This window comes from Brachionichthys hirsutus, chromosome 13 (genome assembly GCF_040956055.1).
Source record: "Brachionichthys hirsutus isolate HB-005 chromosome 13, CSIRO-AGI_Bhir_v1, whole genome shotgun sequence".
NCBI lineage: Eukaryota > Metazoa > Chordata > Actinopteri > Lophiiformes > Brachionichthyidae > Brachionichthys > Brachionichthys hirsutus.
The window spans coordinates 11,970,655-11,996,066 of NC_090909.1; the positions used below are offsets into that span (position 1 = coordinate 11,970,655).

The 25,412-nt window shown below is 46.6% G+C and overlaps 3 protein-coding genes across 3 annotated transcripts in view; 2 read left to right on the forward strand and 1 right to left on the reverse strand.

Annotated features, from left to right (window-relative positions):
* Nucleotides 1–284: 284 nt before the first annotated feature.
* On the reverse strand, nt 285–5,932 carry rrp15 (ribosomal RNA processing 15 homolog). The gene is made up of 5 exons (XM_068747309.1): nt 5,904–5,932; nt 4,549–4,826; nt 3,203–3,300; nt 2,955–3,132; nt 285–1,658 (listed from the first exon to the last, which is right to left on the reverse strand). The coding sequence occupies exons 1-5, from the start codon at nt 5,908–5,910 to the stop codon at nt 1,530–1,532; spliced, it is 690 nt and encodes a 229-aa protein (XP_068603410.1). The 5' UTR covers nt 5,911–5,932; the 3' UTR covers nt 285–1,529.
* Nucleotides 5,933–13,784: 7,852 nt separating this feature from the next.
* On the forward strand, nt 13,785–19,127 carry popdc3 (popeye domain containing 3). The gene is made up of 4 exons (XM_068747064.1): nt 13,785–13,828; nt 15,372–15,882; nt 16,659–16,767; nt 17,483–19,127. The coding sequence occupies exons 2-4, from the start codon at nt 15,377–15,379 to the stop codon at nt 17,759–17,761; spliced, it is 894 nt and encodes a 297-aa protein (XP_068603165.1). The 5' UTR covers nt 13,785–13,828; nt 15,372–15,376; the 3' UTR covers nt 17,762–19,127.
* A 1,424-nt stretch (nt 19,128–20,551) lies between these two features.
* bves (blood vessel epicardial substance) overlaps nt 20,552–25,412 on the forward strand; it is a 5,445-nt gene continuing 584 nt past the window's right edge. The window contains exons 1-7 of the mRNA XM_068747063.1: nt 20,552–20,645; nt 21,806–22,050; nt 22,709–22,833; nt 23,380–23,567; nt 23,885–23,993; nt 24,150–24,317; nt 24,538–24,679. Coding sequence (XP_068603164.1) covers nt 21,822–22,050; nt 22,709–22,833; nt 23,380–23,567; nt 23,885–23,993; nt 24,150–24,317; nt 24,538–24,679 — 961 coding nt within the window. The 5' untranslated portion in view covers nt 20,552–20,645; nt 21,806–21,821. The remainder of the gene's footprint in view (nt 20,646–21,805; nt 22,051–22,708; nt 22,834–23,379; nt 23,568–23,884; nt 23,994–24,149; nt 24,318–24,537; nt 24,680–25,412) is intronic.

The window sequence follows — 25,412 nt, forward strand, 5'->3', positions numbered from 1 at the left end:
AGAATGAGGTCAGGGGACATTTTTTTAGTCTATTATTACCCCTAAACATTTTGTTTCAATTACTGTTTCAAGTTCGACATTATTTATTTTAATCTTTCGGTTTCCAAATATTATGCATTTTTGTTATTAGTATGAAGAGAGTTTATTTCTATGCGACCATTTATCACTTTTTTGCATCTTTCTCTCCAGCATGTAGAACCTTTATCCTTCCCACGTTCCTTTTACTCTCATGCCGATTCACAAATCTTGGATGCGTTTGAAAACACAACCACAAACACAACCAGTGAAAGGTTCGGACACACCTTCGCATTTCTTTATTTTTCAGGACTATATTGTAGATTCTCGCTCAAGACATCAACAGTGGAATCAGAAGTCAACGTACATGCACGATAAACCTGATACCGTAAAACCGGTATGTGCTGCAACCTTATTTAAATCTTAATTAAACCTTATAAAAAACCTCCAAAACTGAAACGTGGTCAACGAAAGACAAACGTTTTTACAGCGCTTCCGTCCGCGATCCATTCCGGCCCAAACGGCACACGTTGGGGAGCCCAAACCTGAAATTCACTTCCAGTCATAGCGCTCCCTGCTGGGGTTGTGAAGCAAGCATCTAATGCTCCTTCAATTGACGTTCGACATGTTTGAATGTGGCGACATCTTGTGGAAATCCTGGGAATTGCAACTTCACAAAATATTTGCTTTTCAAAATTCCATACTTGTGTTCTTTTAACATCCCAACGCTTACGCTAATCCAAGGAGTTTCTCATCCCCATGATGCGCACCCCCCCCCCCCCCCCAACAAAAACTGTGCAAAGAAGTAGCTAAAAATATTTCATGACCAGCCTAACTCAACCGAGTTCACTAGAATGTGGTACAAGAAATAAGCGTTTATCCAACCAGCATTACACTTCCACAGGTCCTTCGATAGCGACATGTTTCTCAATTCCTGTAAAAAAAATAAAAAAATGTAACAAAAGTTCGAGAAAAAACATTTGTCATAAAGACAGAACGTCTGAAACAGTCATTTAAAAAAATTACTTTTAGAGACGGGCTGAAACATGTAAATTATACTTGTACCGATACAAGTGTCTTAATATGGTGTGACTTCTGCTCCCGAACCTCATGAACACTACGAGCTCATTTTACCCACAATGCACCAGTTTGCTGGAGCCGCTCATTCAGGTCGATCCTGCGAGCATTTCCACCGCTTTGTTACTGACAGAATACATTTCGGTCACCAGCTAAATGAGCGTGTGGCTGTTTGGCCTCGCCTATGCCCGCTGCAGAATGCTACTCGAGTCTGTCAATGATGATTTCTTTCAAGCAGCTGATTAAAAAGATATACTTGGACAACTTGTATACAATTTAGCTTAGCTGTGAAACGTGTGCCGAGTCGGTAAAGGACAAATTTCAGATCTTTTGTGGGGCCAACAATCTAATGAAAAGAGGGGCAACGGCTGGATTATTAACAATTTACTAAAACAATTAAATAAAACATTCCCAGTCATCCAGAGGTTCGGTCCGGATCACTTCCCTCCGGCCGGCGCGTCGGCCTCCTCCCCGTCGCTGTGCTTGTCCCAGTCCTTCATGGTGGCTCCCATCATGAAGTCGTCTCTGAGGACGCTCCAGGCGGGCGTCTCCGTCGCTGCAGCGGCCTGCCGACACACAAGCAACAGATTCTGACAAACCAGCGACTCTCTAAGGGCGTTCGGAGACATCTGCCCCCGGAGGCATAGTAGCACATCACAGAGCACGCCGAGCTCCGTTACGCAGGTCAGAGGCCATTTACTGCGGATCGACCCCCTTCCTCAGGCCGAGGGATGGGAATCGAAATCCGGTTCTTGTTGAGAACCGGGTCCCAGTGTTTCAAGTCCCTTATTGATTCCAGTGGGCGTGAATGATGTTGCTATGCAACGCGCGTAGCGACCTGTCACCAGGCAGCCAGCAGCAAACGGACGTAGGCAGCACGACACGCCAAAGCTCGGCTTTACTTCACAGAGTGGATAGAACATCGGAGGGAGGAGGCGCTAGCAATACGCAAAAGCGTTTTCTCACGCGGCATTTATTATCACTCCAGAGAGAAGCTGAGCCCAGCATCCAATCCTGATGAGGGGATCGTCCGTCTGCGGCGGAATCCCTTTTTGATCGACAGTGAAATAAGCGTTTATAAGTTTTTCACTCCGTTGTTCCGAGCTGATCCGGAGACTTTACGGATCCGCAGCAACTTTGTGTTTGTTAGAAACGACTAGCGTTGTGAAACATTTACGATTTAGGCCAGAACTAAAGGAGCCTCCCCTCCTTGGATGAGCAGCAGCCGCCCGTTGGAGAGGGCGGGACCTCCCCTTCTACTTTGTCCAATCGACGAACGCCTCTTTCAGCAATCAGGAAAGTTCGCTTCGCGTTAGAAACCACAGTGTGAACGCAGACCTTTCAGAAATTATAAATGCAACAGTGTTGGGACTTTCAGCTCCCCAACCGAACCGAGTCCTCTTGGGCCGGTGTGAAACCGACCAGAAAAAAACAAAAACAAAAAAAGGACCGGAACCACCACGGCAACGAGACTCACCAGGAGTCATTAGCATCCATGTTGCCCCCCCCCCAGGCCAGCTGTGTTGTTGAGATGCACCCGGGTGTGGCTGGTTGCTGTGGTTACCGGGGACAGAGGACAATCCTGCATTGTGTGTTGCTGCGTCTTAATCCTCCTCGGTCCAGTTTGATAAAAATGAAGACATTCTTTATCTGCTATCTCAGACCACCCGCCTCCCCCGTCTCCCCCGTCTAACACCGGGACATTACTGTCCTCAAAGGAGTGTCCCGTTTCTTTCTAGTGCAAGGCTCTCTTCATAATCCTCATGGACATGCTTTTTAGGCGCAGCTGGAGGAGGATGGATGGGCGGAATCAGGGCACGAACCTGGACTGAACGTGAGGACAAGAGACGGACCGAACTTACGGCGTCCTTCCCCGCCTTGCTGCTTCCGTCTCCTCGTCGTAGCACGTCGATGAAATCCTTCTTTGAGACGCACGACAACAACTTGGCCTTCTTCCTCTCCGAGCCGCCGACTTCCTTCACCTTGTCACCGATGGTCTTCTGGTGTTTCCTCAAGGCGTCAAACAGCTGGACGACCCCCCTGAGCAGGAAGGGACACGTCAGAATCGAGCGCGTGGGCAAAGCCCGGCCGGGGGCGAACGCGGTCGCACCTGGTAGCGATCCTCTGGAGCTCCCGCTCGGCCTCCCGGCGTTTCACCACGTCCGGCTTCTCCCTGCACATCATCTCCCACGCTCGCTTCTCGTCCACCTGTTGGACACGCGAGCGAAGACATCCTCAGCACCCCGACTCCCCAAGTCCAGGACATTTACAAACGCCAAGTCCGGATAAATACAATTCGGAAGAAGAAATGGAGAATTATGCTCCGAACAGAAGAAAAAAAAAACATTTATGATGAGAAAACAATGAAATTAAATGTTAGCGAGACGTCGAAGATCCCTCAATTTAAAATGCACAGTTCCTGCCATAAAAGGTCAGAGAAACAACCGAAGATAAGATCAATGAGGTTCTGGAGGCCCGTCTGAGGTTGATTTGGCTCCCGAAGCCCTTTCACTGCTGCCTCCTGTTTGAGGGGACAGGTCGGTCCCAGATACAGTAGTCCCTCGATATAATGCGGTCCATCTTCTGCGACTTCGCTGCTTCGCAGAGTTTTAATGTAATTTTTCAGATTTTGTTTTTTGCACTTGAACGCACCTTGAAATGCCGCAAGGACGAAGGGGCGCGGTCGGAGGAACTGTGAAATACGGGCGAGTTGCTATTAATAACTTCTCATGTGTTCAACCTCGTAGGTTGATCATTAAAATTAAATTTGTTATTTCTAAAAGCTATCATGTTTATTTGTTAAGCGTTTGTTTTATAGCGCTCTTATTCTCTGTGTAAAAAGAGGCTTTTATTTTGTAGGAGCATAAACGTCACGTCCCTTTTGGGTTTTGTTTCTTCCTGTTGATACATGTAGCCGCTGCCGTTCCGCTGTGCTAAGCTATCCAATAAAGCAGCATGAGAGGCTAAAGACAGCACGAGTAGAATATTTGTTCTTCTGCACTCCAAGCGGCTCTTTCCTCGACCTGCACGCCTTAACATTATTAACAGGAAAACGTTTACTGTACGTACTATATATTTATATTTCTCAAACAAATGTTTCGTTCTGAAAAGGTTTTGATCTTTGGTTTCATTCTATAATACTGAAACAATCTATTTAGATTAATGCCTGACTGTTAAACATGTATAAAGTGTGTGGTGAGGGGTTTAACAGCATTAAAACATTTATGTACATGTATAATAATTGTAAAAAAATAAAAATTACTACATTGCGGATTTCACTTATTGCGGGTTGTTTTTGGAACGTAACCCCAGCGGAAAATGAGGGACTACTGTATACCAGAACGCGTCTTTTTGTTATTGTGACTGATTACAGCTTTCCGTCACCGCGGACACTGGAAAACGTCCAGATATAAGATGGTGGAGACGAGAAGCACCTCCGCCCTCCGCTGTGATCACCTGCTTCTTTTTCTCCACTCTCTGCTGTCGCTCCTTCTCCTTCATCTTGTCCAGCTCCTTGTTCTTCACCAGGATCCCGCTCTTACTGTCAGAGACGTTCTTACCCAGGATCTTTGCCATGGCCTCCGCCCAGCCAGCGTTCGTGTTTCCATCCTCTCCTTCCTCCTCCTGTCCTCCATCATCATCATCACCACTGTAATTTATCCCTCCATCACTGCTCGCCTCGACAGAATCATTTTGGCCAGGATCACCCTCAAACTGGGACTCTGTGTCGTCTCCTGAAAAAACAAAGTTTAGTAACGAGGTACTTGACCTGATTCTTTAAGCTCATCTACACACATGAATATAAATATATACCGTTTCTTACATCTGATCATGTTTCTTTTAGGAGGGATGATATTTAGTGGGTTGAATCAGACTAAAGTAATGAGCAAATGTTTTTCGATTTTGCCAACATCCAACATAAGACTTGATATGCAGCATGAAAACATTTATTATCTGACAGCAGCGTAAACCATGTTTGTTTGCTGCATTTATTCTATTTCCGTCACTTTCCGCCCTTTTCCACATCAACGCTCCAGTATAGCAGCTGGCTAACGCTCTAGCTGGCTAACGCTGCAGTTGGCTAACGCCCTAGCTGGCTAACGCTCTAGCTGGCTAACGTTCTAGCTGGCTAACGCTCTAGCTGGCTAACGCTGCAGTTGGCTAACGCTCTAGCTTGCTAACGCTGCAGCTGGCTAACGCTGCAGTTGGCTAACGCTCTAGCTGGCTAACGCTCTAGCTTGCTAACGCTGCAGCTGGCTAACGTTCTAGCTGGCTAACGCTCTAGCTGGCTAACGCTCTAGCTTGCTAACGCTCTAGCTGGCTAACGCTCTAGCTGGCTAACGTTCTAGCTGGCTAACGCTCTAGCTGGCTAACGCTCTAGCTGGCTAACGCTCTAGCTGGCTAACGCTCTAGCTGGCTAACGCTCTAGCTGGCTAACGTTCTAGCTGGCTAACGCTGCAGCTGGCTAACGTTCTAGCTGGCTAACGCTGCAGCTGGCTAACGCTCTAGCTGGCTAACGCTCTAGCTGGCTAACGCTCTAGCTGGCTAACGCTCTAGCTGGCTAACGTTCTAGCTGGCTAACGCTGCAGCTGGCTAACGTTCTAGCTGGCTAACGTTATAGCTGGCTAACGCTCTAGCTGGCTAACGCTGCAGCTGGCTAACGCTCTAGCTGGCTAACGCTGCAGCTGGCTATCGTTCTAGCTTCCGCTAAGTATAGACTAAGTATAGTTCAGATCAATTAGAAATATTACAATATTACATAAATAAAAAATGAGTCAAATCCGGACAACGTTGCAGGAGTAATAACTCACCAGACATCTCTCCATGCGTCTGCGGCGGTTCCGTCATCACGGAGTTTGAGACAAATATTCCGTGGAGTACAAATACGAAATCGAAATGGTTCCGCTTCCGCCGCTGCCGTCACCACCGGTACAACAACAACTAGTAGTAGTAGTAGTACTACAACTGCTACTGCTAGTAAATCTTCATTTTCATGAGTCTGGTTTTTGATTTATTAGATTACACTTTTTTAATAGAAGATAAAGGCCTTGTCCGGGGTGTAGCTCCGCCTCTCGCCCATTAACTGCGGAGATGGGCTCCAGCTTGGCCCGCGGTTGGAAAATGAATGAATGAATAAATGATTACTCTGAATTGTGTGTAAGTGTGTGCGTGAGTGGTTGATTGTCTCCGTGTGGCAAAAATAAATACATTAAATAACGCAAAAAACCTTTTCCCAAAGGGTCAAAGCAGGTTAGAATGAGGGTGGGGTTAAAGAGAAGCTTGTTCTAAAGACTACAGAGACTACATTATCGGAAAAGTATTTCCTAATTACAGAAAACACTGTCAGAGACCAAGTTTTGTCTTTAACCACGCCCACACTGCACGACAACCGGTCACCATGACAATAGATAATAATCAGTGAATCGACATCACACAGCGTGGTGACGACGACGGCCACACAACCAGACCCCACAGCGTGGTGACGACGACGATCACACAACCAGACCACACAGCGTGGTGACGACGACGATCACACAACCAGACCACACAGCATGGTGACGACGACGGCCACACAACCAGACCACACAGCGTGGTGACGACGACGAACACACAACCAGACCCCACAGCGTGGTGACGACGACGAACACACAACCAGACCACACAGCGTGGTGACGACGACGAACACACAACCAGACCACACAGCGTGGTGACGACGACGAACACACAACCAGACCACACGGCGTGGTGACGACGACGAACACACAACCAGACCACACAGCGTGGTGACGACGACGAACACACAACCAGACCACACAGCGATCAAACGCCTTCTCCAAATCCACAATACACATGTGGACTGATTGGGCAAACTCCCATGAACCCTCGAGCACCCGATGGAGGATGTAGACTAGAGGGAGTCGAGTTGGTCCAGTGTTCCACGACCGGGACGAAAACCACATGGTTCCTCCTGCATCCGAGATTTGACCATCGGTCTAATCCTCTCCAGCACCCTGGAATAGACTTTCCTCGGGAGGCTGAGGAGCGTAATCCCCCTGTAGTTGGAGCACACCCTCCGGTCCCCCTTTTCAAGACCCCGGTCTGCCAGTCCAGAGGCGCTGTCCCCTTACTTCCGGGCTCAACCACCGGGTTCGGGGGTTGCTGGTGTACTAAAGTGACAGATTTATTTGGGTAGACAGGAAAGGACAGGGAGAGATTTTAACTGCATGCTGAAGGCCGATCCGGTAATGGGTGTGTCCTGTTTGGGCCGCTGTCCAATAAACAGGTGGAAAAGAAGCACTTCCTGCTAGATGCAGCCACTCGCTCACTGCGGAAGCAGGTGTCAGAGACCTGCTGGAAACCACAAAGGGAGGAGGATCCCGCGGTCCGCTGCACGTCTCTGGACAGCATGGCACCGAATAGACTCGGTAAAGATCGATTACTGCCGTTTTCTTTTTCAGATTCTTCATTTTGCTTCTGGTAATGACTGAAAGTTCAAATGTAAAAATGTCTGATGGAACATAACGACTATCAGAGCCACAAAGGGTCTCTGGGCATAATGCTCGCAGTACTTTTATTTCCTAAATGTACACATATTGTAACAAGGTGGGTTATAGTAATAGCGTGGAAACTATCGACTTTACATTTGTTTTGTACATCAGAGTGAATATGAATGAATATATATTTATATATATTTTTAAATTTTTTATTTTTTTTATTAGATAGAATGTTAGAGTACAAGTACAGTCACACAGTAGCATGTATTACAGTACAAATAAAGTCAAACATCCTGTCTAAGAGGATCATTTCAAAATGAGTTCCATGTCATGAAGTCTTTGTTGCATGTAGCGTATTCCCCAGAATGCTGTTGCTGCTGGTTGAACTGGATCAGCAGGTCTGCTCGGCGTCTCCAGCCTCTTCCACTGAGGCATTGCAACAGAGATCTTTTCATACTGGATCAAACAAAGTTGCCTCTTGGCTTTTCCCCCACAGAAAAGTGAACAGCTCGCAAAATGTGTGGCTCACTGAGTACTGGGTATGGTTTTGTGATTCAGACTCGATAACCACCAACATGGTGCAAATTTAGCTAAATGGCTGCAACTCCCCAATGCAGACCTTTAATACAGAAATGCGTTGCTTCGATCTCATATGGTCTAATGTTCTTGTGAATATAACTGCAATACAGATTGTGTTATATCGTTAGACTATTTATACTCAGTGTAATTATATAAGAAACTCGGTTTGCCAGCGCAGTCTGTTCCGTCAGATCCATGTTTCTGAGACGAGCGACGACGACACATGCTAACATGCGTGAGCTGAAGTTACTGCATGTTCTGTCTGATATTGACATGCTACTACTGTGTAATAATGATGATAACAGGTCTGTCAACCATACGGTTTGTGGTATTTTCGTATGGGAAAATCTGATTATTTTTCAGCAGTACGGTGCAAAGTAATACAGGGAAATCTGTAAATACGGGAAAATTAAAAACACAGCAGTGATTCCGAAAATACCGGGGGAAAATTAAAAACGAAGCCCCGAAAGGAAATGTTAGCAGTTAGCAGACAAACTTCTCACTTTACACTTCCGTTGTGGTCGTCAACGCATATTAATACCTCCATCTTTGTATTTTGTGAGCTGTGACTGGGTTCATTACGCATGGAGCTCATATGTACGAGAAACCAGATCAAATATTTTGTTCCTGATCCCAGAGAGTTGCACTCCTGGTGCAACTCTCTGGGATCAGGAACAAAAAAGCTAAATCTCAAGGCATGGCGTTGGGCAGGTTTCAGATATCATGGGAGAGGAACGCCTAATGGTTTAGTAGGATCATTGTAATGCTGCTAACTGAGCGTTTGGTTTTTGATTAATGATGCCATCACATTAAACTCTGTTTGGTTTTCTTCTTTATTATTTAAGGAGCGAAGAACCCCTTGATGGAGGCAGCTATGGGTTTTGCACTGGGCGCAGTGGCAGGCTGCTTGCTGGGCGTCACAGAGGACCCAGTGGACAAGATGGTGTCAGCGCTAACTGCAGCCGGTCCCTTGAAGCCAGTGATGGAGGAAGTCAGGACAGTCGGTGCTCTGGGAATAGGAACACTCATCGGTGCCACAGCGCTGACTACAGCGATAACATCAGTCGTAGCTGGTGTCATCATGGCGACGGCTGTAGCTTCCGTGTTTGTAGCCACGGGGAGCTACGGGGCCTCCCACAGAGACTCTGCTGGCTTGTGGGCATCAGCAGGACTCGCTGGGGCTTTCGGGACCACGCTCAGCGGAGCGACGCTTGGTGGTGCTATTGATTGGACTGTTAAGAATTATGGTATGTTGGGCCTACTGTGGGTAGTTAGCATCTTCACCATGCTCAAACCACCCCTACACTTTGTAGTTAAGGTCCTGTATGAGCAGGGAGAGGCCTGCCGCACTGGGCCGTCTACAGACTGGGCCAGGGAGAGGAATCAGATTGAGGCTTCTGAGCTCCAGCAGAGGCAGAGAGTGACGCTGCAGATAGAGCAGAGGATCCGACAACTGGAGATGGGAAGCAATGCTAGCCAGGCAGATCCCAGGACAACATGGGCCACTGAGCGAAGGCAGAGAGAAGAGGAAGAGAGGAAGAAGATGGAGGGTAAAGAAGCAGAGATGACACAAAGAACCATCCAAGGCTGGATCAGCACTGTCATGGTCAAATATGTGGACATCCTGGCTTTCTCAGGGATGCCAATGATTGTGATTACGATAGTAACATCAATGTTTGGAGTGCTGGGCTATGGAGGACACCAGTCTGTGCTCATAGTTCTTCTGGCTCTGGTTGCACTCATAGCCTATTTGCTTCTGAGGTCATCTGACTTCAAGTTCTGGATGCTGGCTGGATGCATGGCAATGCTTGCAACCTTTGTCATTGCCATGCTCACCCTGCATGCCGGCCAAGTGGTCGTAACGACTGCAATGAAGAAGCGACAGGGAATGAGCCCCTCCAGAGAAAGCGTCATGACGCACATGAACCAACAATCCTCCCTGGAAGCTTTGAACGCAGCTTTCTTCGTAGCTAAACTCTGCGAGCTGGGTTTGGGGGCTGGGGTGGGAGGGCCACTGGTGAGACAAGCAGCTGGGGAAGTCAAAGTCATAATGGGGGCAGCTTTATTGGCCCTGGGTCTGCTGGCTGGGGTGGAGGCTTTATCCCCGGTGCTGGGAGAAGGGGCGAAAGCTGGAGCATTGCTTGGGGTAGTGGGAACAGCTGGGGTGTCTGTGGGTGCAGCAGCAGCGCTGTCTGGTATGTGGACCTCATGGCCGGGAACTCTGGGAACAATTGCAGGGTTGGTAATAGGAGCACTAAGGATGGGGAAATGGCATGTTGTCAACATCGGCCTGCAAGTACCCGTGGCTTATGTCTTTGCTATGACCAATCTGTTTTGACACAATGCATAAGATCCCACAGACAAATGTTGTGTGTGGCTTGTCCTTGCAGCAAAGCACATGTAACCCAGCCAGATAGACAAAGGCTACTGTATGTACTAGCAAGTAGCACGTAGCAGGATGGCCAGTAACATTTCTGCTACACATTAAAAAGCTATTATTGCTACACCAGCTAGCATGTTCCTTCATTAATATGAACCAAGTACTCACCAGAGTATATTGTTGTTTGTTTGACAGTTGTGTGGCAGGATACTCAACACAATACTGAAGTGAAATTATACTGTAACAATCAGAAAATGTAAAAATAAGCAATTACATGTGTCCGGTCCATTATTAAACTTTTGCACTGAAATTGCTGGATGAGATTCAGACTGTGGTATTTCTCATTGCATTTTTTATTTTTTTGCTTGATTAACAAATCAGACAATGATATGTCAAAGTGTACACAACAGAAATAAAATGATAGTTTTCTTCTCTCTCCGGTTTGAAATGACAAATAATATACTTTAATAATATATTTAGTTTTATTTATGTGCATTTGAAACGAGAGAAATAACATCCACAAAACAGCCAACATCATAGGAGGCTCCATGTTTACTGGTCTTTTTCCGGGTCGGGAGGGTGGGACTTCCCCTCCTACTTTGTCCAATCGGCGAGCGCCTGTTTCAGCCACGTGATGCTGCTCAGAAAGTTCAATTTGCGTTAGAAATCACAGTGTGAAAGCAGACCTTTCAACAAATTATAAATGCAAGAATGTTGCGACTCTCAGCTCCCCGATCAAATCAAGTCATCTTGGTCCAGTTTGAAAACGACCTTTTTTTTCAGAAGAGACTAGAACACAGGGTGACCTACAAGAGTGGAGGGAGGAGCACCAGGTGGACATCTTGTGTAGACGGAGCAGTTTGAAGGTGACTGTAAGGTCGTGGTAGGAGAGAGTGTAGCCAGCCAGCATAGGCTGGTGGTGAGGAAGATGACTCTAGTGGTGAAGAAGAGGAAGAGGACAAAGGCAGAGCAGAGTACAGAGTGGTGGAGGCTGAAGAACGAAGAGTGTTGTGTGTCTTTCAGGGAAGAGGTGAGACAAGAGAGGCTTCCAGAAGACTGGAATACACTCAGCTGAGGTGATCAGGGAGACAGGTAGGAGAGGACTGGGTGTGTCTTCTGGAAGGAAAGGAGATAAGGAGACCTGGTGGTGGAACCAGGAAGTGCAGAAGTGTAGACAGGAAAAGAGGTTAGCTAAGAAGAAGAGGGACATTGAGAGGACAGAAGAGAGTAAACAAGAGTACAGGGAGATAAGACACAAGGCAAAGGTAGAGGTGGTAAAGGTCAAACAGAGGTCATATGATGACCTGTATGCAGGTTAGATAGTAAGAAGGGAGATAAGGATCTGTACAGGCTGGACAGACAGAGAGACAGAGATGGGAAGGATGTTCAGCACGTTAGAGTGATGAAGAGTAGACAGGAAGGATGTTCAGCATGTTAGAGTGATGAAGAGTAGAGACAGGAAGGATGTTCAGCATGTTGACAGAGGCCAGTAGTGTGCTTGGAAGACGGAAGAAGTATTTTGAGGAAAATGAGAGAGAACAAAGGGTAGTAGAGACACCTGTTGTGGACCAGGAAGTGACAACGATTAACATGAGTGAAGGCAATGAACAGGATGAAGAATGTAAAGGCAGTTGGCCTGGATGACATACCTGTGGAGGTATGGAAGTGTCTAGGTGAGGTAGCTGTAAAGTCTTTAATGCGGTTGCTTAATTACGGGAAAAGTTGGTTGAGGCTAGACTAAGGACAGAAGTAAGTATTTGTGAGCAGCAGTATAACTTTATGCCGAGGAAGAGTACCACAGATGCAATGTTTGCATTGAGGAGAGCAATGGAGAAGTACAGGGAAGGTCAGAAGAAGCTGCATTGTGTCTCTGTAGATCAAGAGAAAGCCTAGGACAGGGTACCCAGAGAGGAACTGTGGTACTGCATGAGGTACTGTGGTACTGCATGAAGAAGTCTGGAGAGGCAGAGAAGTATGTCAGAGTAGTTCAGGACATGTATGCCAGTTGTACGACAGCATTGCAGTAGGAGTAACAGGGGAGTTTAGTGTAGAGGTGGGATGCACCAGGGATCAGCTCTGAGCCCCTTTTTGTTTGCCATGGTGATGGATAGACTAACAGAGGAGGTGAGACAGGACGCTACTTGGAATATGATGTTTGCAGATGACATTGTGATCTGCAGGTAGAGGAGAATCTAGAGAAGTGGAGGTCTGCTCTAGAAAAGAGAGGAATGAAGGTGAGCAGGAGTAAAACAGAGTACATGTGTGTACATGAGAAGGTCCCAGGGGGGACAGTGAAGCTACAAGGAATAGACGTAAAGAAGGGAGAGGACTTCAGGTACCTCGGGTCAACAGAGCAGAGTGATGGAGAGAATGTGGAAAGGAGGTGAAGAACCATGTGCAGGCAGGCTGGAACGGGGGGGGGGGGGGGGGGGAGTATCAGGTGTGCAGGTGTGCTCTGTGATAGGACTGTAAGGAATTTCCATATTAAATGGGATTCCACAACGTGTTTACATGCCGACAGAACAACAGGGACGCACCACGTTTAGTTGAGTATTATTATAACCGATTTACATGAATGTCTCATTTTGGTGACGACACATAATAACACTGACCAACAGGGGTTAAGATTGGCTGGGGCAGGACCCCCACCTGGAGGGGGCCGGACTCATGGAGATAGGAAGACGCGGACGCAGAGGGCGGCCCTTTGTTCGGACCTGAGACACACACACGTAACAGGATCGAACCTCAGCGCTGATATCCAAATCAACTGTATTGATCTGCATGTTATACAAATATTTTAATCGTGACCAAAATCCTCTTTATTGACCACGCACCCACACGGAGAAGAAGAACCAGGGAGGGTTGAGGAAAACCCTAACAGGACGAAGGGACAGGTCTACAAGACAGTGGTGAGGACAGCCATGATGGACGGCTGAGAGACAGTGGTGAGGACAGCCATGATGGACGGCTGAGAGACAGTGGTGAGGACAGCCATGATGGACGGCTTAGAGACAGTGGTGAGGACAGCCATGATGGACGGCTTAGAGACAGTGGTGAGGACAGCCATGATGGACGGCTGAGAGACAGTGGTGAGGACAGCCATGATGGACGGCTTAGAGACGGTGGTGAGGACTTTTACTTTTTTGTGTTTCCGTTTCCGTTGCAGCTAACTGTTTGCTCTTGACGGCTGCTCGATGCCTATTTTGAACGCTTCTCATCTATCCGGTGTCGTACGTGGTGTTACCTTCCACAGACTGTATACGCTGGACGACGTGCTGTTCTGGTATAGTTTTATTCTCTCCAGCATTCAGTTGAACTGTCTTTGTAGTTTTATTCTCTCTAAGACTCATTTGAACTGTGTTTATAATTTTATTATATTTAAGACTCATTTGAACAGTTTTATTGTTTCGAGAATTCTACTGCGCTGCTGTGTAGTCTACTATAAATGCTGCTGCGTAGCCTACTATAAATGCTGCTGTGTAGCCTACTATAAATGCTGCTGTGTAGCCTACTATGACTGTGCTGCTGCGTAGCCTACTATGACTGTGCTGCTGTGTAGCCTACTATGACTGTGCTGTGTAGTCTACTATAAATGCTGCTGTGTAGTCTACTATAACTGCTGCTGTGTAGCCTACTATGACTGTGCTGTGTAGTTTACTATAAATGCTGCTGTGTAGCCTACTATAAATGCTGCTGTGTAGTCTACTATAAATGCTGCTGTGTAGCCTACTATGACTGTGCTGTTGTGTAGCCTACTATAAATGCTGCTGTGTAGCCTACTATGACTGCTGCTGTGTAGCCTACATTGACTGTGCTGCTGCGTAGCCTACTATGACTGTGCTGTGTAGTCTACTATAAATGCTGCTGTGTAGTCTACTATAACTGCTGCTGTGTAGCCTACTATAAATGCTGCTGTGTAGCCTACTATAAATGCTGCTGTGTAGTCTACTATAAATGCTGCTGTGTAGCCTACTATAAATGCTGCTGTGTAGTCTACTATAAATGCTGCTGTGTAGCCTACTATGACTGTGCTGCTGTGTAGCCTACTATAAATGCTGCTGTGTAGCCTACTATGACTGCTGCTGTGTAGCCTACATTGACTGTGCTGCTGCGTAGTCTACTATAACTGCTGCTGTGTAGCCTACTATGACTGTGCTGCTGTGTAGCCTACTATGACTGTGCTGCTGTGTAGCCTACTATAACTGCTGCTGTGTAGCCTACTATGACTGCACTGCTGCATAGTCTACTATAACTGCTGCTGTGTAGCCTACTATGACTGTGCTGCGGTGTAGCCTACTATGACTGTGCTGCTGCATAGTCTACTATAACTGCTGCTGTGTAGCCTACTATGACTGCACTGCTGTGTAGCCTACTATGACTGTGCTGCTGCATAGTCTACTATAACTGCTGCTGTGTAGCCTACTATGACTGTGCTGCTGCATAGTCTACTATAACTGCTGCTGTGTAGCCTACTATGACTGCACTGCTGTGTAGCCTACTATGACTGTGCTGCTGTGTAGCCTACTATGACTGTGCTGCTGTGTAGCCTACTATAACTGTGCTGCTGTGTAGCCTACTATAAATGCTGCTGTGTAGCCTACTATGACTGTGCTGCTGTGTAGCCTACTATAAATGCTGCTGTGTAGCCTACTATGACTGTGCTGCTGTGTAGCCTTCTGTAAATGCTGTTGTGTATCCTACTATGACTGCTGTTTGTGTGGCCTACTATGACTGTGCTGCTGTGGAGCCTACTATAAATGCTGTTGTGTATCCTACTATGACTGCTGTTTGTGTGGCCTACTATAACTGCGCTGCTATTACTGTAGGACTCATGGAGCCTCCGGATTTTGAAGCCATGAACTACACGGTGGAGGCGGCGACGGTGGCCTACCCGCTATGTGAGGAATGGAGAGATGGCTCGGCTGGCTCCGTGATGCACCTCTCCAATATTTTCCTCTTCTTTGGGTTCATGGGTGGCAGCGGTCTCTACGGAGTCCTCTACCTGTTTACCTTCCTGACTCTAGGCTTCTTCTGCTCCATCTTCTGGTCATGGTCAGACCCTTGCAACACAGACTCGCTCCTGTGGAGCTGGGCGCTCTTCGTCGTGTGTCTGGGACAGGTTGTTTATGTCTCTTACAGGCTGAGGAGTGTCTCCTTTGAGAATGACTTCCAGGAGCTTTACAACTATGTGTTCAAAAAACTTGGGGTGTCACTCACACATTTTGGGAAAATAGTGTCATGCTGTGATGGAGACGTCCACTCCATTGACAAGGACCACTGCTTCGCCACGGAGGGCAAGACAGCCATAGACAAACTGTCAGTTCTGGTCTCCGGCAGGTGACTACATCACACATCTACCTTCTGTCCCTTTCTGGATCTGTGTATTGATTAATATTCCACGCTCTTTCCATTTGTTAAACGATTACAATAATAAGATAATCACAAATAGTCATTAGTGGCAGCTTTGCTTCAGTGTCAGTATCTGAAACATTCCCATGAGGCATGAGGATGTTAAACATAGCAATGTCATGGGTCAAGATGTGTGGGGCGAAAACAGTGAGTAAGTAAATAAGGAAGACTCAGCAGGAGCGCATTGATTGATGGTTTCAATCAATGCCATATTTGCAGTTATTTTATTGGTTCAACACTGGGAGGTGTAACTATGGAAACAAGCCGTCTATGGCCGCCATTATAAACACGGACCTCAGTCACTAGTGCCTTGTCAAGTATTATATTCCTCCAAACTCTTACATCCAGAAACCGACCACACTCCGGCACAGATACAAATGTTACAAGACACAAACAGCTTGTACAAGTAGTGCAATGCCACCTCCCTCTGCAAGACGATTTATTGAGAGTGTGATGAGCATCTACCATGAGACAGTGTCTCAGGAAATACAAACCAATCAGCTCCATCCCGTCACTACACGTCAACACGGTGCAGCGATGCTATCGGAGACCAACTCCTAAGGCGTGGCAATGACCCGCCCTACTCTTCTTCTCATTTAGACATTGTAGTATTGAACTCTTATTTGCACTGCGTACATTTGATTCATTCAACACTTTCATCAGATAATGATTAGATAAATCTGATAAACCATGTTCTCCTACAGGATCCGCGTGACGGTCAACGGAGAGTTTCTACATTACATCTACCCGTTCCAGTTTCTGGATTCACCTGAGTGGGATTCTCTCCGACCATCAGAGGAAGGTGTATTCCAGGTGCATTTTAATTCATGTGCTTCACAAACTTCTTTCAGCAAGGCTTATCTGATCATCACCTTAATAAATATGTTTCACTCAACCCTCAAATAAAGGTAAGGCATAATATGCAGAAATCATTGTGCCACATTAGAAGTTTGTAGCCTTTCTCCATCTGCATAGACAGGGACCATCCATTTATATTATTTTATGAACAGAGGAAATGGAACGTTGATCTTTACTGTGGTGATCCAGTTTTAACAAAGTCTTTCTGTCTCATCTGCAACCTCCTTTATCCTTGTGGGTCATGGGTGTTACTGGAGCCTGTCCCATCTTACTACAGGAGAGAGGTGGGGTACACCCCGGATGTGTCGCCAGCGCATCACAGGGCTTGGTTATCTTAGTGAATTGAAATTTTTTTTAAATATATTTTTACTGTGGAACCTCAGCTCTCGAAAGACTCTGTAGTCAAACAATTTGGCATTCAAACAAAATCTTTGAATTTCAATTGCCTCTTTGAATTTAAGTTGAATAAAAGTTTCGGGGTTCGAACACACGAGTGGAGCCGAGGAGAACCAAAGACATTCGGGTATTCTTTTACTAATGAGTGTGTATGGTTGGGGTCTTAAGGCTTGGTGACTAATAATCATTATGTTATTGTGTGTCACAGTAAATGTCAAATATGAACTGCTGAACTTCAAAGAGTAACATCTCAATACTATCTTTACCTCTACAGGTGACCCTGCGCGCCGACGTCTCCTGCCGTTACGTGGCATGGAGGAGGAAAAAGCTGTACCTGCTTTTTGCTAAGCATCGTTACATTGCTAAGATATTTGCGCTGCTTGTGCGCAATGACATTGCAGAGAAGTTGTTCTCCCTGAACGAGACTGTTGACAAGTCTGGGCGCCGCTACGATCTCCGATTACCGAGTTGCTGTCACATGCCGGGGACCGAATTAGAAAAAACAGACGCCTTCCTGCAAGTGTCTCAACCCTCACCTGCTGCTGCACCCTAACATGTGGCATGAGGCGGGACAAGCGTGCTGCTATCTGTACTAGGGGTGTAACGGTTCACGTAATGTATTGAACCGTTTCGGTTCTGCGTGTTCGGTTCGGTCCACTTGCGGGTGTAGGGTTTTACCAAACCCTCTTCCGGTTCTTTGTTCTCCTTCGTGGGCGCGTAGTAAATGAGGAGGACGTAGGTAAAGATTAAAATATTTATATAACAAACAGATCAGTACAAATTGGTTTAGATTATCAGCGCTGAGGTTCGATCATGTTCCTTGTGTGCGTCTCAAGTCCGAACAAAGGGCCGCCCTCTGTTTCCGTGTGTACATATCCATGGGCCCATCCCCCGAGCGGGTGGGGCCCGCCCCAGCCAATCTTACCCCCTGTTATTCAGCGTCATTATGTGTCGTCACCAATGAGACGTTCAAGTGTTATCAGTGATAATAATACTGTTGTGATGTCGGCGTGGAATCACGTCGTGGAATCCCATCTAATACGGGAATTCCCTACACGGGCTAAGCGCTCCGTACGGAACTCAAGTCCTGGCCGAGATTCCGCACGGACGCCTCTGAGTGTCGGACACTATTGACTGAGGGGGGAGGCGTGCTGGAAGCTCACAGGCATGGACACATAGCAAAACTAGCAAAGCCTTAGCTCTGTATTCCAGCTAGCTCTGTTGCTAGTGAGCGGGTTTTCTCCTCTGCTGGATGTGTTGTCACGGCAACCAAATCTGTGTTTTCTGCAGAAAAGTGGATAAGTTAATCTTAGCCACTACTACAAGTTACTACTAGTAACTACTAGTAGTTACATTTGTCATATTCAGGCTGTTGCTAAGTTTACAGTTTTATAATTTTATCAAGATTTTAAAATTGTTACAATACAATAGTTTAAAAACTCAGTCTAATTTATTTTAAATATCACTCAAATGGGTCGCTTTTATTTATTTATACAAATTCTATTGTTTGCATTTTTTTAAATAAAAGCATTTTAAGTAATTCTTTTCTGCCTTTTTTGTACCAAAAATAAACCGAACCGAAAATACATTTTAGCGTACCGTTACACCCTTAATACGATGATACCTGCTTTCCAGGGTCAGGTGTCATTATCGTCTATAGCAGGGGTGTCAAACTAATTTTCTTCGAGGGCCACATCAGCATTACGGTTGCCCTCGAAGGGCCATTTGTAACGGTAACACAGTGTAAATGTAACTTAGGGTAATGTAATGTAAATTAAATGTAACTACTGCTTAACATGTTGCTAGATAACTGTATTTATTACTAAGTACTACTACATACTTAATTCAGTTACAAACATTACATATACAATTGCACAGTTGTAAAAATGTAAAAATAATATAATCTTACCAATAAACTTTACAAATAAATAAATTGATTCTGTCCTTCATGATGATGATTTTTTCTTTCATAAATTCATAGTCCTTGTCTTTTAATCCAGGGTTTTTGGTTTCTATGTGCCGAAGACGTCTTGAACCCTTCATTTCCTCGTTAAGGCAGAGGGGACTTGGTGCGGTAGATAAACCCTTATTTTAAGTCTGACTTTTGTCTGTTAAAAGAAGCTTTCTTTTCTTGGGGGGTCGTTGGCTCCTTTTCTTCCTCCTCAATTGGCCTTTTGCCTTTTGCAAAGAACCTCTAAAAGACAATTTTTTTAAAACTAATTTTTGCTTGTTTACAGTTGTTAGATTTTAGTAACGTATCACGTGACCAAGGAAATTCACTGGCAAATGCTACATTGGAGAAAATCCTTCGAAAAACTCCAATAGTCGATTCAACGGAAATGATATAAATTAGTTATTCCTTCTGTGCGTGTGTGTTGACACTCTGGGCTTGTGAATATTGTAAAGTGGCACACGTCATGAAAAAGGTTGCCTACCCCTGTCACGGGCCAAGGCAGGTAAGAACCCAAATGCACGACAGTCGAGTGGGAATCCAAAATCAGACTTTATTTTCAGTTCCCAGGGAGTCAGTCCAACAACCCCTGGTCTAGATATGTCGGCCTCACCTCCACCCATAGCTTGGGCTCTGGAACCCAAACACTCGAGAGGGGCTGGACTCTACATTTCAATTCAGTTTTATTTCTATAGCACCAGATCACAACAGAAAGTTATCTCAAGGCACTTTACAGGAGGAGCAGGGAAAGACGGAACCCAAATTCACCCACAAGAGCAAGAACTTTGGCAACGGAGGCAAGGAAAAACTTCCCTTTAACAGGCAGGATGAACGGCCTCCCCGATCTGAACGCGAATGGTGTTCTGTTGTTGGACTTCTGTGCTAGTCACAGTTTGGCTTTGAAGAAATTCTGGCAAACCGTCCAGCGCCTCAGGAGGGGAAAGTGTGGCGCCAACACTGTTTACAGTGAAGGCAGGGGGCAGTGCCTCTGGACTGGCGGACCGGGGTGGTGGTTCAGAGATATAATTTTACATGTTATATTTCAAGGTGTTGAATTTGATCTCACTTGTTTACAATCAGTAACCATCGTTGAGATGTTTTATGTCACCGTCATAAAGATTTTAACAGAGCACCAAAGTTCTACGTGGTCCATCCGTTAAGTATTTTAAATATTAGTCAATTACTGGCGATAAACTACACGTTACACGTGAATGAATGAATGCATGAATGAATGAATGCCTCCCCCCCTCCCTCCGATGTTTCCTGGGTGCAGCAATACCGTCTCCCCCTGTCGGTGTTCTCAGTCCCTGCAAATGCCCCGCGATCTCCTTCTTGCCCTTTTTAGTCTCTGCCTGTCAGCTGCGTGGAATGTGAGACGCACATTGTGCAGCAGTAACCCCCCCGCCCCCCCCCTCGAGGCAATCTGGTCAGCAGCGACTCTTACAGTTACTTCTCTTCGTCTTGATCCCTCGGCTGAACAAATTCGGTGAGTAACGACACATTTTACTTTCCATTGTCGACTTGAACTTGCAGTTTGACATTTGCAGCTGTGCCAGAGTGATCCCGAGGAGGCTGGACGTGCAGGGCCGCATCTATTTTTACCTCTGAGCCCCCCCCCATCGGGGGCTCCTCACCCTGAGCTGGGAACGGAGCAGATATGGTTTTAGTGGACGGAATGGAAAGTCAAACGGCTCATTTTGATGCGTTTTAATTCCTCTGCGTGTCGAGCAGATGCAGGCAAACGTTTACCGCAGAGCTTTCCTTGCTGAGATGACCACAGGAGGCGCCACTTTCACACCAGCTGCTTTGTGTCAAACACAAAGCACAGTTCATATCGGCGTCATCGTGTCCCACAAGAACCATCTTCGTTTGTTTACCTGACGACACATTTATGCAAATGAGTATGTAAGATAAACGTTGCATTAAATCTCAGGACATTAACGTATAAAAAAGTAAAATGCACAGATAGTACAGAGTACCTGAATTAAAGAAGACAGAAATGAACAGAGACACAGGTCAAAGCTGCTGCTGGGGATCCTTCACGGTGTCCCCCCAGAGGACAGAGATGATGTCCCCCACAGAGGACAGACGGTGTCCCCCCTAGAGGGCAGACGGTGTCCCCCCAGAGGACTGAGATGCTGTCAGCCCCAGAGGACAGACGGTGTCCCCCAGAGGACAGACGGTGTCCCCCAGAGGACAGACGGTGTCCCCCAGAGGACTGAGATGATGTTCCCCACAGAGGACAGACGGTGTCCCCCAGAGGACAGACGGTGTCCCCCAGAGGACTGGGACGATGTCCCCCACAGAGGACAGACGGTGTCCCCCAGAGGACTGAGATCTCCAGGCCTCTTTACATACTCCAAAATGTGTTGTCCTCCATGTCCCTCAAAGTGTTTGCACAGTTATTAGTTCCTGTGTGTTTGTTGGTTCGGAACGACTTGACCATCTTTTTACGTGAACTCTTGTCCTTTTGATGTCATTTATTTATTTATTTATTTATTTGAGGGGGCGGCCGATGCTTATTTTCTCTTTTGCTAAAATTATGAAACACTATTATTGGGACAGGATAATATTCACTGTGAAACATCCACTAATCACAAGCACAGAAGAACCCTGACATTTACTCCGACCCCCCCCATCCTTAAGGTGACCCGACGGCAGGATGTCTTCTACCCCAGAACTGCCCCCCTTCCTCTTCACCACACTGCCGTCCTTTGCCTCGGATATTGTAGAGGTTCTGACCGTGGAGCACAACGCCACCTCCTGCCAGCAGTGGGAGCAGGCCCACCACCTCCTCTTCCATCTGGGGAGCCTGTCCCTCCTGCTGGGTCTGGTCCTCCCCACCACTCTGGGCCTGCACATGATCCTGTTGCGTCTCCTCTTGATGACAGGTCTGTACACAGCGTCCCCCGGTGACGCTATGGTGGCAGTGCAACTGTAACGTGCTGATATTTATCACAACCTTGGCTGACCTTGCTCTCACCATAGTGCGAACTATGGCCACCACTTGTTGAGAGTTAGTTTGGTCATCCACAAAGAGGCGACTTCACAGAGTCGAGTCTGAAAAAGGCAGACAAAGAAAGGAGAGAACATAGGGCTGAACGTTCTCTCTCTATCTTCTCGTGGGACTAGAGTTCGGGTGCATGACCTCTGGCTAATGTAATAGTCATGGTTCCCAAAAAGAACTGCAAAGACATTAATTGTGCATCGCGAGAGTATTCATTTAACTTTTATTAATGCATTGGACCAAGAGGAAACACACTTTTATACCCGGTATATTTGATCCAACAACATAAGAAGCCTCCAAAGGAGCTCAGTAGAGCAAACCTTCACCAAGAACCAGAACCAGACCACAGAACCAGTCCCGTTTGGCATCTTGCACATTACTTTGCACTGAAATTGCTCGGTTGAATTAGCAGACGTGGGTTTGCCATACAGTACATTGAAAGTACCTTGAACTTAGAAATATGTACTGCAGACTGTTCAAAGATGGCCACCGATGTCTGGAATTGCTTCCACACTCAGCTCTGCTCTGTTTCTCTCTGACAGGATGTGGTCTCTTGATTGCTTGGGCGACTCTGTACAGGTGCAACCTGGATGTGATGGTTTGGAACGTGGTATTCCTGGTGGTCAACTTCATGCACTTGTTCTTCCTCCTGTACAAGCGCAGGCCAGTGAGTGCACAGCAGCATGCCACATTCACATGCACTTTAGATTCAAGCCTCTCAGATGTTGAACTATTGGCCCCCGGGATTGTCGGAATGTGATCAGGTTGAGTTATTCATTGTTGTCTGGTCCTGCTTTATGCTAATGAGATGCAGATAGAATCCATGGGGCGTTTGGTTTGGATGAGTCTACGTGAGCTGCAAAGGGACCGTCTGCAAATTGCAACACGAAGACAGACACGACACAGATACTCAATAACTTCACTTTTAGACACTGTAGTGTCACCAACACACCGATGTTATTGCTGCAGTTTGAAAGACGGCTACTTTTGATAAAATGAGCTTGTATTCGGAAGTCCGAATCTATTAATATCTGTCCAACTTTACTGAACTATATCGTCAATCATCAAAGCGTGACAGAAGTTTATAAACATTCACAATAGAGGGGTGTCTGAGCATAGAGCGGACCCCCCTGCTAACCGCGCTAGCCGTGCTCCCCAGCATTACTGTTTGCTGTCATTGGAACGTGAGGCATCGATGTAGCTCTCCTCTCAGATCAAGATTGACAGGGAGCTGAGGTCCCTCTACAAGCGGATGTTTGAGCCCCTCCACGTTCAAGAGGCCCTGTTCCAAAGGCTGACGGGACAGTTCTGCACCATCCAGACCCTGAAGAAAGGCCAAGTCTACGCAGCTGAAGACAAGACCTCTGTGGATGAACGCCTCAGTATTCTCCTCAAAGGGAAGTATGTGCTGCCTCTTTGTCTCTTTGTCCTTTGGTCTATCCGTTGTACTTCTGTCTTCATCCATCATATAAAGGACACCAAATACACATTGTTTCCTATTATAGGAACGGTAAATACTGCACTGTTTATGAAAAACTCGATTTCTATGTAAGGTTTGCATTATATTATTGCTTGGTGCAGGAATTAATAATACTGTTACTTCATCAAAGTGTTTTGAAAACTTCACCCAAACACCCAAAGTACTAATGGCCTTGAGGCGACACCGCTGCCGGGTGGAGCGGATCCTCCAGGGCTGACTCTGAGCTTCTCTGTGACAGGATGAAGGTCTCGTACCGAGGCCATTTCCTCCACAACATCTACACAAATTCATTCATTGACTCTCCAGAGTTCAGGTCCACTGAGATGCACAGAGGGGAGAAGTTCCAGGTGATGAAAACACGAAAAACACCATCAATAACCAAAACTGTAATTGTGTCTCCATCACGGAAATACTTGATAGATTCCAAAACCAAATATAAAGTGTATTTCATTGATAGAGTACACTGTACAATCCTACATCCTCGCGTTGTGGTTGACCGACAGGTGACCATCACGGCAGAGGAGAACTGCAAGTTCCTGTGTTGGTCTCGGGAAAGGCTCACCTACTTCCTGGAGTCGGACACTTTCCTGAATGAGGCGTTCAGGTACCTCATTGGCAAAGACATCACCAACAAGCTCTACTCTCTGAACGACCCAACACTCAGTGACAAGGTGGGTCCGCTTCTGATGTCAGAGTGCACAGAGCATGTTCCAGTGGGCACACAGCATGCTAGCACGACGGCTGCTACACACAGCTTAGTGTGTAGCGCGTAACGGCAGCGCATCTCTGTCTGCTGGCCAGAGCGGCTCCACGACTTCCTTCGGAGTGAATGAGCTGGCGAGGAAAACGCCGTTTGACCGGTCTGCGCTGTCTGTTGGTTCTGGTTCTCAGACGGTGAAGAAAATGGACCGCCAGCCCAGCTTGTGCTCTCAGCTGTCCATGATGCAGATGAGGAACAGCATGGCGAGCACCGGCGACACCGATGAGGTCCTGAACCAAATCCTCCGCGGAAGCTCCGCCGGTTCACCGATCCGTAAGTCACGGAATCGTCAAACTATTTATTTTCTGCGATTAACATAACGCCATTAATCCTGGTCACAAGGGAGCACGGATCATCATGGTATTTGGCCTCCTGGACTACTCGGCTATTACAGTCAGCATTTATGGAAATGTAGCCGCGCGTAATAGAATTTTAAAGGGTTTTACGTGTGTGTTACATACCTCCTAAAAACCAGGGACAGAATTCAGAGATATTTGACACTTGCTTTGATGAGGCGTCATTATTTAGCAACTCATAATTATTTTTACGGTTTTTTTTTGGCACATTTGAACTTAGTTTCTAGATTCCTATTTCATTCTGCTATTACAACAGTTTACCAAACATGAGGATATTGTGTAAAGCACAAATAAAAACAGCAGTATTTATAGTCTAAGACAGTGTTCCAACTTTTTGGGAAACATGAGTGTATCCATCCATCCATCCGTCCATCCGTCCATCCATCCTCCACCGTCTATCCGGGGCCGGGTCGCAGAGGCAAGTCTCAGCAGGGAGTTCCAGACTTCCCTCTCCCCAGACACCTCCTCCAGCTCTTCCAGTGGCATCCCGAGGCGTTCCCAGGACATCAGAGAGACATCGTGTCTCCAGCGTGTCCCAAGTCTTTCCCGAGCGCCTGTAGTGGAGTGTAACTCTCCAGAACGCTTTTGGTCCAGAAGAGCAGCTCTATGTCTGTCTTCAGAGGTGCTCTTACTGGAACCGTGCTAGCGGT

Coding starts and splice junctions, on each gene's coding strand:
- rrp15 (XM_068747309.1), bottom strand. Junction 3,133..3,202: donor CTCCAGAGGATCGCTACCAG/GTGCGACCGCGT, acceptor CTTCCTGCTCAG/GGGGGTCGTCCAGCTGTTTG. Junction 1,659..2,954: donor GCAAGGCGGGGAAGGACGCC/GTAAGTTCGGTC, acceptor GTGTGTCGGCAG/GCCGCTGCAGCGACGGAGAC.
- popdc3 (XM_068747064.1), top strand. CDS start 15,377: ATGGAGCCTCCGGATTTTGAAGCCATGAACTACACGGTGGAGGCGGCG. Junction 15,883..16,658: donor TCAGTTCTGGTCTCCGGCAG/GTGACTACATCA, acceptor GTTCTCCTACAG/GATCCGCGTGACGGTCAACG. Junction 16,768..17,482: donor CAGAGGAAGGTGTATTCCAG/GTGCATTTTAAT, acceptor TTACCTCTACAG/GTGACCCTGCGCGCCGACGT.